The sequence below is a fragment of the Squalius cephalus genome (genome assembly GCF_949319135.1).
Source record: "Squalius cephalus genome assembly, chromosome: 1".
In the NCBI taxonomy this organism is placed as follows: domain Eukaryota; kingdom Metazoa; phylum Chordata; class Actinopteri; order Cypriniformes; family Leuciscidae; genus Squalius; species Squalius cephalus.
The window spans coordinates 22,813,460-22,828,117 of record NC_137122.1 but is presented as its reverse complement, the minus strand read 5'-3'; the positions used below and the strand labels follow the sequence as shown (position 1 = coordinate 22,828,117).

The following is a 14,658-nucleotide window of genomic DNA, read 5'->3' as shown; positions in this document are numbered from 1 at the left end:
CATCATTATGCACACAGTAATTGACACAACACTTGTATGTTTTTGTATGACATTTTATATGTTCATATGTTTTATTTTAATCAAATGTTGTCTTTATTCATTAAAGTGCATAATATCAGTGTCATATCATATGCATACATGCAGTCATAATAGTCATTACAATTCAAGTCTTATCATAACTGGTAAAACCTGAAAGCAAAAGAAAGAAAACATTGGTAATATTTACATTCTTTAGACAATATACAGGGTGGGCCATTTATATGGATACACCGTAATAACATGGGAATGGTTGGTGATATTAAAGTCCTGTTTGTGGCACATTAGTATATGTGAGGGGGCAAACTCCTCAAGATGGGTGGTGACCATGGTGGCCATTTAGAAGTCGGCCATCTTGGATACAACTTTTGTTTTTTCAATAGGAAGAGGGCCATGTGACACATCAAACTTATTGGTAATGTCACAAGAAAAACAATGGTGTGCTTGGTTTCAACGTAACTTTATTCGTTCATGAGTTATTTACAAGTTTCTGACCACTTATAAAATGTGTTCAATGTGCTGCCCATTGTGTTGGATTGTCAATGCAACCCTGTTCTCCCACTCTTCACACACTGATAGCAACACCACAGGAGAAATGCCAGCACAGGCATCCAGTATCCGTAGTTTCAGGTGCTGCACATCTCGTATCTTCACACCATAGACAATTGCCTTCAGATGACCCCAAAGATAAAAGTCTAAGGGGGTCAGATCGGGAGACCTTGGAGGCCATTCAACTGGCCCACGACGACCAATCCACTTTCCAGGAAACTGTTCATCTAGGAATGCTCGGACCTGGCACCCATAATGTGGTGGTGCACCATCTTGCTGGAAAAACTCAGGGAACGTGCCAGCTTCAGTGCATAAAGAGGGAAACACATCATCATGTAGCAATTTCAAATATCCAGTGGCCTTGAGGTTTCCATTGATGAAGAATGGACCCACTATCATTGTACCCCATATACCACACCAAACCATCACTTTTGTTGTTCCAACAGTCTTGGAGGGATCCATCCAATGTGGGTTAGTGTCAGACCAATAGTGGTGGTTTTGTTTGTTAACTTCACCATTCACATAAAAGTTTGTAAAACAGGGTTGCATTGACAATCCAACACAATGGGCAGCACATTGAACACATTTTATAAGTGGTCAGAAACTTGTAAATAACTCATGAACGAATAAAGTTACGTTGAAACCAAGCACACCATTGTTTTTCTTGTGACATTACCAATAAGTTTGATGTGTCACATGGCCCTCTTCCTATTGAAAAAACAAAAGTTGTATCCAAGATGGCCGACTTCTAAATGGCCACCATGGTCACCATCCATCTTGAGGAGTTTGCCCCCTCACATATACTAATGTGCCACAAACAGGACTTTAATATCACCAACCATTCCCATGTTATTAAGGTGTATCCATATAAATGGCCCACCTTGTACAATATCACTCAATATTACTATTACTGTAAATTACTACCTGTTGCGACATTCCCTTCTCTACCCCCTTATTTTATACCCTTTTAATCATAGTAAAATCTACACATCATTCCCAACAGATTCCCAAAGTATTGTCTGGCGTAAAACGTGTTGAAGATTAGCATACAGGCTGTCGATTACCAAAGAAAAACTAATATTAAAAAGTCAAGAGTCCTACTAAAGCAAACACTGATCCCCATAATGGTGACTTCAATTGGGAAGTTAATTCACAGTTATACTGCAGTAGGCTACTTTCTCAAAATTGACAAATATTAACCTGAGAGCATTTCTTTCTATGGATTAATTCTTCTTTCTTTTGATTAATTTTAGTAAAGTGATAAAGACCTTAAGAAAGCGGCAACACATAGGCTACTCATAAATACACACTATAAAATAAAAACAATATAAATTGTATGAAAACAATGTCTATAATAGTATCAAAGAAATGTTTAATAGGTTGTAACTTGTGACATTTGATTGTGATGTTATGTTGTATTTATTTGTGCTTTGGTCGTTAATCGCTATTTGCTGAGATCAGTCAGTGTAACAATATGTGTATTGTGAAGTTGTTGCATGAGACTTTTCTTATGCATGTATGGGAGGCACCCGAGTTGTTGTGGGTGTGGTTGCGTGAAAAATCAGAAGTAAAGTTGAGAGTTCATGGAATTACATGCAAGCCTGTTTCTTTCATGATTATAGCACACACATTTTTGATCAAATAATGGGAACCTTGGTGAACAGAAAACATAAACAATCTGAAATATTCCAGACTTTTTGCCGTCAGACTTTTCACATTATGAATTAAAAAAACTAGTAACTAGTAGTATCTAGAAATAATATTAATTTAAAACTCACTGTATTGGAAGGCTATTCAGATATCTTTAAGAAACAGATTTGTCCCACTAGGTTTAAAAGGGTAACTTCCCAAGTATTAGGAGCCTGATGTCACACAATCAATCAAAAATGCTCCTGAATGACGGTTTTGCTTGTCTTTCATCCCTGAATTCAACACAATCAACATGTCCAAGCTGAGATGCTGGCCTTTTCATGTCTTTTGAGTGTTATTTTGTGTCAATGTTGCGTCAATTTATTTAAATACTACTTTTTATTTAAAGTTTATGCTTTCTTGGGTATTGTTTTTTTTTTTTCTTTTTTTTTTTTTACTCCAGAGACCAATAATACCAATAACTTTTGACCTTATATGTCATAGATCCCTGAAGAGAAGATGGCTGCTGATATTAAAGTGCAGCTTCTGGACAAGCTGGATGATCTGGGCAATGACAAACTAAAGAGGTTCACGTGGTTTTTAAAAGAATATGGGAAAGTTTCAGTCTCTCTGCTTAAGAATACGGATAACACTGATATAGTGGATGAGATGGTGAAGAGTTATGGACCAAACGGAGCTTTAAATCTCACAGCGGACATACTGAAGAAGATGAATCAAAACCATCTGGCGGAACAGCTAGAGAAAAACTAGAAGAAAATATTCTAAGAAATATGTTTTAATGCGATATAGCTGTATAAATCTTTGTATGTGGCACTATAACCAACGCATAGATGTTGTTGAACACAAGCTTTGATTATGCAGATTCTTAGTTTCGAGTTCTCGTCTCTCATTCTCCAGTTAATCCCTGATTACGTTGTGTTATATAGTACTATAATTTGCTCTTTTTTGTTGTATTCCAAGTTGCCTTAGTACATGTGAATTATGTTTCCTTTTGAATTATTTCTACTGCAATAAGCAGTTAAATTCTTTTTTTCCCCTTCTGTTAACCCAGCAGGACGAACTGGTGCACTTAAGCGCTCTTTGTTTACATTAGGTCAACGTTACCATTAGGTTTTAATGTAAATTAATGTAATTAAATTTACATCATTAAAATAATCTAAGACTCAAGCTTCATTTTTTGGCCTGTTTTACTCTAAAAAAAATCTCATGATGACAGTACTTTCTTAATTTGTGTCAGGAGTTATGAAAAACCTTTTATATGATATATGAGGCTCACTCACATCCATTGATAAAAAAAAACAAAAAAACAAAAAAAACAATAATAATAAAAAAAAACTCTGTCTGTGGTATATGGTCTTCATGAAAGCGCTCGGCAAAACAACGTCCCTCAGAGATTTTAGTTCAAAAGTACGCACATTTTGAAAAATATTGATGGATTTGTATATGTTTATTATATTTATTTATTATATATTTTTTTGTTGTTTATATGTATTGTTTATTATATATATATTTATAATTATATGTGTTTAAAAAAAAACAGAGAGAGAGGGAAATCTCTCATGTATGATGTGTTAGTAGGCTACTACTATGTTGTATTGTAATAATGGAGTGAACACTGTGAGGCGCTATTGCATCACAACTACATATATGCTGAATATTGGATTTTTTTTTTTTTTTTTTGCATTGCATTGCATTGCATAGAATAAAGTGATACGTGTTAGGAATTTATCAAAATTATTTTTAATGGAAATGATACACTTGGAGACAAATATCAAACACAATGCAGATCAAACACTTCTTGATCTTGCGATCAAATCTAATTAGGCTATTCGGATATGTGTGTAAGTGTCACTTGACAGTAAAAGTTTGGTTGTTTAGGTCATTTCTAGAACTGCCCCTGCGTATTACTTTCTAAAATTACCAATCAGAGAGCGTTAAAGTACCAGACAGCCAATCAGAGGACAGATACAAGTTTCGTTGCCAAGTGAAGGAGGGACGAGGCGGAGAAACAGGCAGTGAATCCGAGTGGCGTCGCGGCGTGTTTGTAATGCGGAAAGTTTCCAGCAGAAATCCTCCGATATTTTCAATGACATGACAGTCACAACAGCTTTTAAGGTAAGTATTTTATCACATATTCAAAATGTGCTTCCTTTCGTGAAAGAAACGACCCGTCTATGTATCCGAAAGGCGAATCGATGCATAAACAAAACATTGTTTCCGGTCAACTCAACAAACCATCAACAACAAACGTATAAAGTGACTCTCACATCTGAAATGTGCTGTTATCCTCCTAAGTACTGTACAATTGAACATGGTATGATGGCAATACTTTTTTTTTAACATATGCCATAGTACTACAGTGTGATGATGTACTATACTATATTATATATGTACATTCAGTACCATGGTAAATCATATCTCTCAATACCATCTTTAAAGGGCAGATAAACCGGAATAATTTATATTTACTTTAAAAAACACCTAATAGTTATCTAAACACTTATTATCAAAGATCTTTTTGGATGTTTTTTGTTGTTGTTGTTGTTGTTGTTGTTGTTGAGTGATATTAATGTGGCTTAACTTTTGCTTTGTCACATTTGTAGGATTCCTTCAGGCACATGATGTGTGTCACATGTCTCAGTATTTCCCTGAGAAAGTCCTGAACTGAGCTCAGTAAGTTACTTTTGTTCTCTCACTGTCCCACAGCATCACTCGTACCCATAACCCCTCATCCCTCCTCTGATTGGACGGCTGGGATTCAGATTCTCTGGACGTCATGGCAACAGGGTCATGGATGTGAGTGATGGAGGCCGCAGATGATCTGGCGTCCTTCGAGGTGGTCCACCTGTCAAACCCGTTGAACCCGGGCCTACTGGATCTCAGCGCTGACGTCGACGGACACGTCCAGCAGTCCAAGGAGAAGACCAAACTCAAAACCAAACTCGTTTCTGCCTGGAATAACGTCAGATATGGAGGTGTGTGGAGAAGTGAAGATGTTGTGTAGCAATTTTTACAACCATTTTTTTATAAAAATTTTTAAAAACATTTTATATTTTTTTTTGATGGCCACTGTTTGTCCAGCATTTTTATTTAATTGAATTTAAACTTATTTGATCTGTAGGTTGTTGGTTAAATAATGTACATAAATGACTGACACAAACACGTTATTGATAATGCCGCTTAATAAACTATAATTGCATTTTTAAAAACATTATCTTATTAAAATATCTAGCTGAAGATGAATCTCGGCTTCTCAGATGGGCGGTATGTTTTAGTAAAAAGGATTTCACTAGTTTCATGTCTTATAATGTAGGTAAGATATTTAATTTGATTTTAATTAGCCTGTTAGTTCTGACAGCTAAGATAATTCCTCCATATATTCAGGAGAACATAATAGTAATGTTACAAAAAAAATGTTTTTATAATGAGACAATTTTATTACTCTTTGTTGGCCCGATTAAATGTAATATAATTTTTTGTTTTTCATGGTAAATATATTATTAATGTTACTTTTAGCATATACACTATTAGTCAAAAGTTTTGAGTCGGTAAGATTTTGTAATGTTTTTGAAGGAAGTCTCTTGTCACCAAGGCTGCATTTATTTGATCAGAAATACAGTAAGAAAACAGTAACATATCTTTACAATTTAAAATAACTGTTTTCTATGTGAATGTATGTTAAAATATAATTTATTCCTGTGATCAAAACTGAATTTTCAGCGTCATTACTCCAGTCTTCAGAGTCACATGATCCTTCAGAAATCATTCTAATATGATGATTTGATGATCAAGAAACATTTCTGATTATTATCAGTGTTAAAATCCGTTGCACTGACTAATACTTTTGTGGAAACCATGATACATTTTGTTTTTCATGTCTTTACTGTACTTTACTGTGATACATTGTTTTTTTGCCAGGATTCTTTGATTATAAATTTAGAAAGAACAGCATTTATTTAAAATAGAAATCTTTTGTAACATTATAAATATCTTTACTGTCACTTTTAATCAATTTAATGTGTCCTTGCTGAATAAAAGTATTAATCTTCTAGACCCCACACTTTTGGATAATAATGTATGTTTTTATATCAGAAGATAGCTGACCTTTATTTTCCTCTCTCACTAAATTACCCATTTTGCTAAACCCAGATATGAATGTTGAGCTTTAACCGCAGATGTCATCTTCACACACACACACATCTGTGTTTCTGTGCAGGCTGGTCTCTGAAGGGCAAGCCGCGTCTGAGTAAGAGCCGTCCCGTGTGTCTGCTGGGACAGTCCTATCAGCTGAGCTACTCTGGTGAGCGCAGAGGACTGTGATGATTCGCTGTTGCTCTGAGTGGCGCAGGCTTTGAGTGTGAGTCTGTGTGTGTTTCCTCTCAGGAGAGCGAGAGTGTTTCCGGCGGGCGTTCTCCTCGCTGCTGTGGATGACCTACAGGAGAGGCTTCCCGCCGCTGGACGGCTCGGCCCTCGGCTCTGACGCGGGATGGGGATGCATGCTACGCAGCGCACAGATGCTGTTAGCTCAGGGACTGATCCTGCACATCATGCCTGCCGGTACACACTAAAAACCTCAACCCTCGTCACGCACTCGGACCCGGATGTAATGTTAAAGAAATTCTTAAAAATGCATTTTTAGTATGGGAACCTAACTTAGAAAATGTGTTGATACTATCAAAATACACATCATTTTTTTTAAGAGATATAACCATATACAAATATATATATAGCTATATTTGCATTCAGGCCATGGTTGATCTGGATATCAGTTGTAGCTTTATCCATAATATCTTGGGGGATTTTTTTTTTTTTTTTTTGCTAGTTAGATTTGTCTCAAATGTTTTTATAAAAGTCATTGAGTCTCTTTTTTTGTGGGTTTTAAGTTAGATTTGTCTAAAAAATACTTTAAAAATGCGTTTTCCCATATCTCACACACTGTTAGGACTGAGTCATAAATATGCATGCATAAACACTATCAACAGACAACAAATGTAAGTGTCGTAACAAATAGACTGTATCAAATGAACCCAAAGGGGGGCCGAGGAAGAATAGTATAAATTTGAAGTCCACATTTTACTCAGCTGCCACCCGTTTGATCAAAAAACATTTGATCAATAATCATGTAAAATCTAATATATATATATATATATATATATATATTAGATCTAACATGATTATTGATCAAATGTTTTTTTCTGTAGTATTATTTGAAATTTTAAAGTATTTCTCACTTGATTTAGTTAATAAAACAGTGGTAAGTGTAGTAATGACATGGTAACATGAACAATATGTTTTTCTTGATTGACTGTTTTACAAGCTTGCATTGGAATGTGAAAATAGGCCGTAGTTTTTTTATGCGTTATTAAATGGGTACCTGATACAGATAAATACTGGCCACAAACTTGTATTATGCATCCCTACTAATAAGTCCAACCAAACACACCTTCATAGTTTCTATGCAAATAGTAGTGCACTAGTAGTATGTCCTGCACGGTATGCATATAAACGTTCCTCTGGTCTGTGTGTGTGTGCTCTGCTCAGGCTGGACGTGGCCTGCGACGCATCATCAGACTAAAGATGACCTGCAGGTGCTGGACTCTCACACACAGGCCGGGTCCCTCAGAGACTCGGGTAAACCCCGCCGGCTCAGCCTGGGCACTGCGCTGGACAGTGAGTCTCAGGAGGAGAGGGCTCACCGCAGGCTGGTGTGCTGGTTCGGGGATCACCCCCCCGCCCCCTTCGGCCTGCACCGGCTGGTGGAGTTGGGCCGGGCCTCTGGGAGACGGGCCGGCGACTGGTACGGGCCCGCCATCGCCGCGCACATTCTGCAGTAAGTCCCTGAGTCTGATCTGATGCTGCTACTCCAGCTCTGAATATCACTGATAAACTATTAGAGCTTGTATTAGTGTTTTGAATTTATTGTTATTTTCATAGATTCTGTTTTCATTTTTAGCTTAAAGTCATATTTAGCTATGTTTTTTTTATTTTTTTTTATTCATTTCAGTTTTAGTTATTTTAGCAAGTTAAACTAAATAAAAAGGAGAAACTTGATGTTTTTATCCTGTTATTTGTTGTTTTATTTCAGATAAAGATAATTTTATTTCAGTAAGTGAGTGAGTCTTGAACTGACAGTCTTGTTTTAATATCGTTGATGTACTATTGTAACTTTTATTCATATTTTGAATTTATTGTTAATTTCATATTTTCTGTTTTCATTTTTATTTTAAAGTTTTATTAAATTAGGTTTTTTTTTTTTAGTTTTAGTTATTTTAGTACAGCAAGTTAATCTAAAAACTGAGAAATGTTGCTTGTGTGCCGTAGAAATTAAATTAAATGTTGTTATTTGTTATTTTATTTCAGTTAAAGATCATTTTATTTCAGGTAACGAAAATGTTTTTTTAAGGTTATAGTTTTAGTTTTAACCATTTTTATACTAATTATTACATGCTGTTATTAATTGGAAATTGGAGTCTATTAAATGGAAGCCCATTTCTGCCACAAAAGAAAAAAAACATTTTAAATTATTATGACATACTTATCTGAAATGATAACATAAGTCAGTCAGTTATGTGATAAAAAGTTTAAATTTGACATAAAAAGACAAAAGTATGACATGCTAAACTGAAATTATGACAATCAATTGAGATAAAAAGTTGAGATTATATAGTCAATTATGAGATAAAAATGTGAAAGTATGACCTAAAAATTTCAAATTATGACATACTAAACCAAATATTACGGCATAAGTCAGTCAGTTACGAGAGAAAAAATTGTACATACAAAGTTGAAATGATTAAATAGTCATAACATACTAAATCATAATTAAGGGATTCAAAAATCTAAATTATGAAATTAAAAGTTACAATTATGACTTTCTATGTAATAATGTAATGCCTATGTAATGTATTTCTGTCATTATGACTTGGTCATAATTTTAACCTTTTTAATCATAATTATTATTTTGAAATGGACTTCCAAACTATTATCATATCGCTGCCATTTAATTTAATTTGGGTTCCGTTTATTTGACCATCGTGCCTAACATCACCCTATAAAGAAGAGTAGAGTCACTGTAACACACGGCCTCTCACGGTATATTGCATCATTAATATCTCTCAGTGGTGTTTTTATACGAGAGAAGAGCACACGTGTTAATGCAAGTGTGTGTTGGTGTGTTCAGGAAGGCCGTGTCGGCGTCGGAGCTGTCGAATCTGGCGGTGTACGTGGCGCAGGACTGCACAGGTCAGTGAATCTGTGCTCAAACACTGTCTTCATGTTAGCAGTGCGACTCGAGTGTGTGCTAATGCTGTCTTCTCATTCTCATACACACATAATAACAATGACATCACTCTGACAGCATTTCAGACCCTAGAAATGGAGTGTTTGTAAATTGTTTTGCGAAATAACGTTCATGACTTTGACAGAGGTTCCCCATTTTACACAGCACTATTCAGTTGTTCAAGATTTACTGGATATGAATTAGAGAGAAGTTTTTTAAAATAGTATTTTTACTCACAAATTCTCTCTGATAAAATATTTTCAAGCTTGGCATAACTATGAAAATGTATATTAATTATAAAATTCATTGTACTTTTCCAGGTTTTGAAATCACACTTTTCAAAGAAACGACACTTTTTGAATATCTATAATTTGAGTTGTTTTAGCCTATTTTAATACTTGGTTTCTCTTAGTTTTTAAGTCATCTTAAGGTTCACAGAAAAAATAATTGCTGTAGGATTTACTTTGAATAAACTTTCCCTCAGAAATTGCTAGTAAATTTCACAAATAATCAGACAGAAATGACAGTAACACAATGAGTTTAAAGTGAAATAAGTAGAATAACTGAACTAGTATTTTCTTGTTTTATTTACATTTATATTTCTAAAAAATATATTTTTTTAACCTGTTGAGAACCACTGCTGTCCATAGACATTCATTTGAAATAAATTAACTCTGATTATTACATGGCTTGGTTGAATTCCAATGTAGAATGCGGTCTGTTACTGTTATTAGTGTTGCTATGGACTATTTTCTTTAACGGAAGCAATACAATCGTTTTTAAATCAATAAACTCCTTTTTAAATCAATATTTTGTGTCAAATTATTTATTTATTTTGTAGGTAGCCATGTAATAAGCGGGATCATGTATAGCAAGGCAGCATCAAACGGCTGTCCTAAGAAAGCCTCTCCTGAAAGCAGAACTTCTCTCTGTTCACAAGAGAATACAATCCTCCACTAGGATGATTTAGTTAATCGTGAACCCCAGTTTGGAAAACCCAAACATATTTACTTGTGCATAAAAAACTATCGTAATAACCATAATTTCTGCCATATGTGCCGTAGTTATCTTTACTATTATAAAACTACAGTAACTTGCTATTAGGAAACTATTTACATAGTTTTATTGAGATCCACTTTTATAGTAGTAACAATCAACTACTATATAACCATATATAGCTGATATTTTGTTACAAACTGCAGTTATGATGGTATATTTGTGCGCAGCTCAACAGTAAATCTCTGTGTGTGTGTGTGTTTGCAGTGTACATTGGAGACGTGTTGAACCTGTGCGGGGCGTCCCGTACGGATCTGTCAGCGAGGTCTGGGTGGAAGTCGCTCGTTCTGCTGGTGCCTGTGCGTCTCGGGTCAGATGTGCTGAATCCCACTTACATCCACTGTGTCAAGGTGCGTTACAACACACACATGCCTCACACACACAGACAGACAGACAGACAGACAGACAGACAGACAGACAGACAGACAGACACACACACACACACACACACACACACACACAAACACACACACACACACACACAGGCAGACACTCACACGCAAACACAAACAAACACACAATCTTACACACAGGCACTCACACTCTCACTCACACACACACACACACACACTCAGACTCTCACACACTCACTCGCGTGTATGTGTGTGTGTGTGTTAGAGGTTGCTGGAGCTGCGCTGCTGTGTGGGGATCATCGGAGGGAAGCCCAAACATTCACTGTTTTTTGTGGGATTCCAGGGTGAGTCATGTGACGCGCGTGTGACGTGTGCGTGTGTGTGAATCGCTCATCGTCATCTGTGTGTGTGTATTTCTGTGTGCCTCATGCAGATGATCAGCTGATATATCTGGATCCTCATTACTGTCAGGCTGCTGTGGACGTCAAACAAGACAACTTCCCTTTAGAGGTGAGCGGATCTTCAAAGGAGAGTTTGGCTGATGATTAATGTAGTCGCCCTCAAAATATCTATAAAGTCCCAAAAAAATGAGGAACAAATGATACTTGTGCATTTATTTATAATGCTTGTTATGGTGTTGTTTGTACTACAGGGTTATTGTAGTTAAACCTATTTATAAACATAGGGCTGTTTTCGACTAAGGATTTTCATAGTCGAATCTGATTCGTTAGATTTTGCCGTAGTCGACTGATAGTCGAACCTTTTTTTTTTTCTTTTTTTTTTAGATAGCAGCTAGATTTTTTCCATTTCAAACAAAAGAGCTAAAAAACACATATATATCACACATATATCATAACATTTCATAAACATGAGGAGCAATATGAGAGAGAAATTTGGTGATGGTTGTTTAGGTACATTAAACCACGTAAAGCTTTTTCACGCCCATGAGAACCGTGTGGAGTCAACTCACAGCCGCTCCGCAGCCCTGCTGAAAATATGAAGCAGAAACGCTTAATATCAGATAACGTCCATAATAATTGGACTCTGGGTTCGATTTTTTTGACCATTTTAAGTGGTTATGAGGAGCAACATGAGAGGGGAATTTGGTAATCATTGTTTAGGTACATTAAACAACGTAAAGCTTTTTAACGCACATGAGAACCGTGTGGAGTCAACTCACAGCCGCTCCGCAGCCCTGCTGAAAATGTGAAGCAGATTTTTGAATACATTTTTATTTATTTACATTAGTAAGCTACAGGACATCGTCTTTCAAAACATGACCTGCGCGAAAGCGAAAAAATAAAATAAAAATGGTACCCAGCCCTTCTGAAAATGCGAATGCGTCTCTGTCCCCAGCACATTTCAAACCAAACTGACGCCCATGAATTCGACTATGAGGTTCATAGTCGAATCAGACCTCTCCGAATCGAATCGTCGAATCCTCGACTATTAGAAGTCAGCCCTATATAAACATCAGGGTTATTTTAGTATCATTGATGATATACAAACTAAAATGTATTCAGACACCTTCAACATTTCTCACAGTTTATTCGCTATAGTTTAGAAAATGGTAATGAAATATGATAAGAACTCAGAGTTATCAAATCAAGTTGATATTTCACTGGTTTTGTCCATCCTTCTGTTAGACTGTCTCACACATGAATTATGTTGAATATCTGTCAGCTGTTAAATTTAACTACACAATTAGATAATACTCATTTAGCTCAACCAATGACCAAGCAATGCTTCATTCTGTTCAGTCTGTGCTGTAAAAAGGGCGCATTAGCAAAAGAAAAAGACTTCAGCAAAACTTGGTCAGGTCAAAGTGTCTGAATCATTTTTGGTCCCAAATTTGTATACATTTTACTGGTAGTCACTGTATGAAGTATTTTTGGGTATAATATGTCACAGTTTACTTTATTTTGCAATCCTCACTTACATAAATGGACTATAGTGTCCTGCATCCACTAGTATGTATATGTATAGATGGATAGATAGAATACTTCCTGATTGTAACATGAAGCTGCTTTGAAACTTGCTTCTTATAAAGACTCAGTACAAGTAAACTTGAATTGAATCTTGTTATAATCCAGAATTGAATCCATATATTAATGTCTGTGTGTTTGTTTGTCTGTGTATGTGTGTGTGTGCAGTCGTTCCACTGTAAGTCCGTCAGGAAGATGTCGTTCAGCCGCATGGACCCGAGCTGCACGGTGGGCTTCTACGCCCGGAGCAGGGATGATCTCCTGACTCTGTGCTCAGACGTCACCAAGGTGAGACACACACACACACACACACACACACACACACACACACACACACACACACACACACACACACACACACACACTCACGCTGCAGAACTGAAGCATATCGGCCTAAACCCCAGATCATAGAAAATAATAAAATTATTTATTTTTAATGTTATAATTAAGTATGGATTTTTTCACAGTACACTGTTATTACTATAGTAATATGTAATATTTATTTGATTTAATTTTTTTAATAAAATAAAAATCTGTAAAACAATAATAATATTATTAATTTTATTAGTAAATTAATTGTTGTTGTTGTTATTATTATTATTATTATTATTACAACATAGTCATATTTAATGGGTTTTAATAAAAACAATATGGAAACCCAAGAGGATTTAGGCTCTTGTTCTATGGTTTGTTTACAAGCGAAATTAAGTAATACATATTTAAATCTTCTACTTTGTTCTGTAAATCAAAATTATTATTATTAAATACAGATGTTTTTATTTTACTGTACAATAGCATTATTACAAAAAATATTTCTTTATTGATGTAGAAAATGTATAAATCTAATTTTGATAAAATATCTATTAAGTTTATTAACAAAATAAGAATAATATTTAAAATAATAATTAGAATAAATATTAGAATTAAAATTACTGAAAATAATAACACACCAATGGTGTGAGGAGCCTCTTGGAATTGCTCCGTTTATATTTATTGTTATTAATGATATTCTTTGTCACATTTTTCACCCTTGATGAGTTTTCATCCTTGCAATCTCCAACTTTCTCCTTGTTTTCCCTGTCCTGGCCAGGCTCTGAGCTCATCGGGGGAGAAGTACCCCATCTTCACGTTTGTGGAGGGTCATAATGAGGAGGGGAGCGCCAGCGCCTGCGCCTCAGACTCAGTCTCTCACACAGAGACCAAAGGCAGACTGGGCCGGGTCAAAAAGAGGACCAGCATGGACGATTTTGTGCTCCTGTGACACGCAGACTCCACTTCCTGTTTTTTACTCAAGTACTTCCTGCAGTGTGTGTCATGTGACAGGGGCTTTCACACTCACTGTCAACGAGAGTGTCCAAAACAGATGGCCAGTCGTTAGCAGGGTTTTTCCAAGCTCCTGCTGTTGTTTTCTGTTCTTCTGCAGAAGTCATGTGCAAACGCACCGTACAGGAGGATGTGACGTGCGTTCGGTGAGCAGGTGGCTAAGCAGATTAACACGAATGATGCTAATGACAGCAGACAGTGAGGCTCTCGGACAGACATTACTCTGTGACGGGCAGACATGGGATTTAAACACTGTGATTTACTCTCCTTTTATGTGTTTTTCCGTACAAGAGACTTACGTTCACCAAGTCATATTAACTTCTCTGGTCAAGCACTGAACAACTACTACTGACAACATGAATTTACATTCATAATACATGTTTTTGTTTTCTGGTCTTGTTTTTCTGAACAAGCTTTTTATTTAAAA

At 35.9% G+C, this 14,658-nt stretch overlaps 2 protein-coding genes across 2 annotated transcripts in view; both read left to right on the top strand.

Annotated features, from left to right (window-relative positions):
- Positions 1–3,400, top strand: part of LOC307165201 (uncharacterized protein) — a 60,861-nt gene extending 57,461 nt beyond the window's left edge. Inside the window, exon 8 of the mRNA XM_079882592.1 lies at positions 2,719–3,400. Within this exon, the coding sequence (XP_079738718.1) occupies positions 2,719–2,985 (267 nt within the window). The 3' untranslated portion in view covers positions 2,986–3,400. The remainder of the gene's footprint in view (positions 1–2,718) is intronic.
- Positions 3,401–4,217: 817 nt separating this feature from the next.
- On the top strand, positions 4,218–14,654 carry atg4db (autophagy related 4D, cysteine peptidase b). The gene is made up of 11 exons (XM_079882606.1): positions 4,218–4,350; positions 4,942–5,210; positions 6,452–6,535; positions 6,619–6,792; positions 7,777–8,065; positions 9,416–9,477; positions 10,778–10,920; positions 11,189–11,267; positions 11,357–11,433; positions 13,077–13,196; positions 13,999–14,654. The coding sequence occupies exons 2-11, from the start codon at positions 5,039–5,041 to the stop codon at positions 14,167–14,169; spliced, it is 1,371 nt and encodes a 456-aa protein (XP_079738732.1). The 5' UTR covers positions 4,218–4,350; positions 4,942–5,038; the 3' UTR covers positions 14,170–14,654.
- The last annotated feature ends 4 nt before the right edge of the window (positions 14,655–14,658 follow it).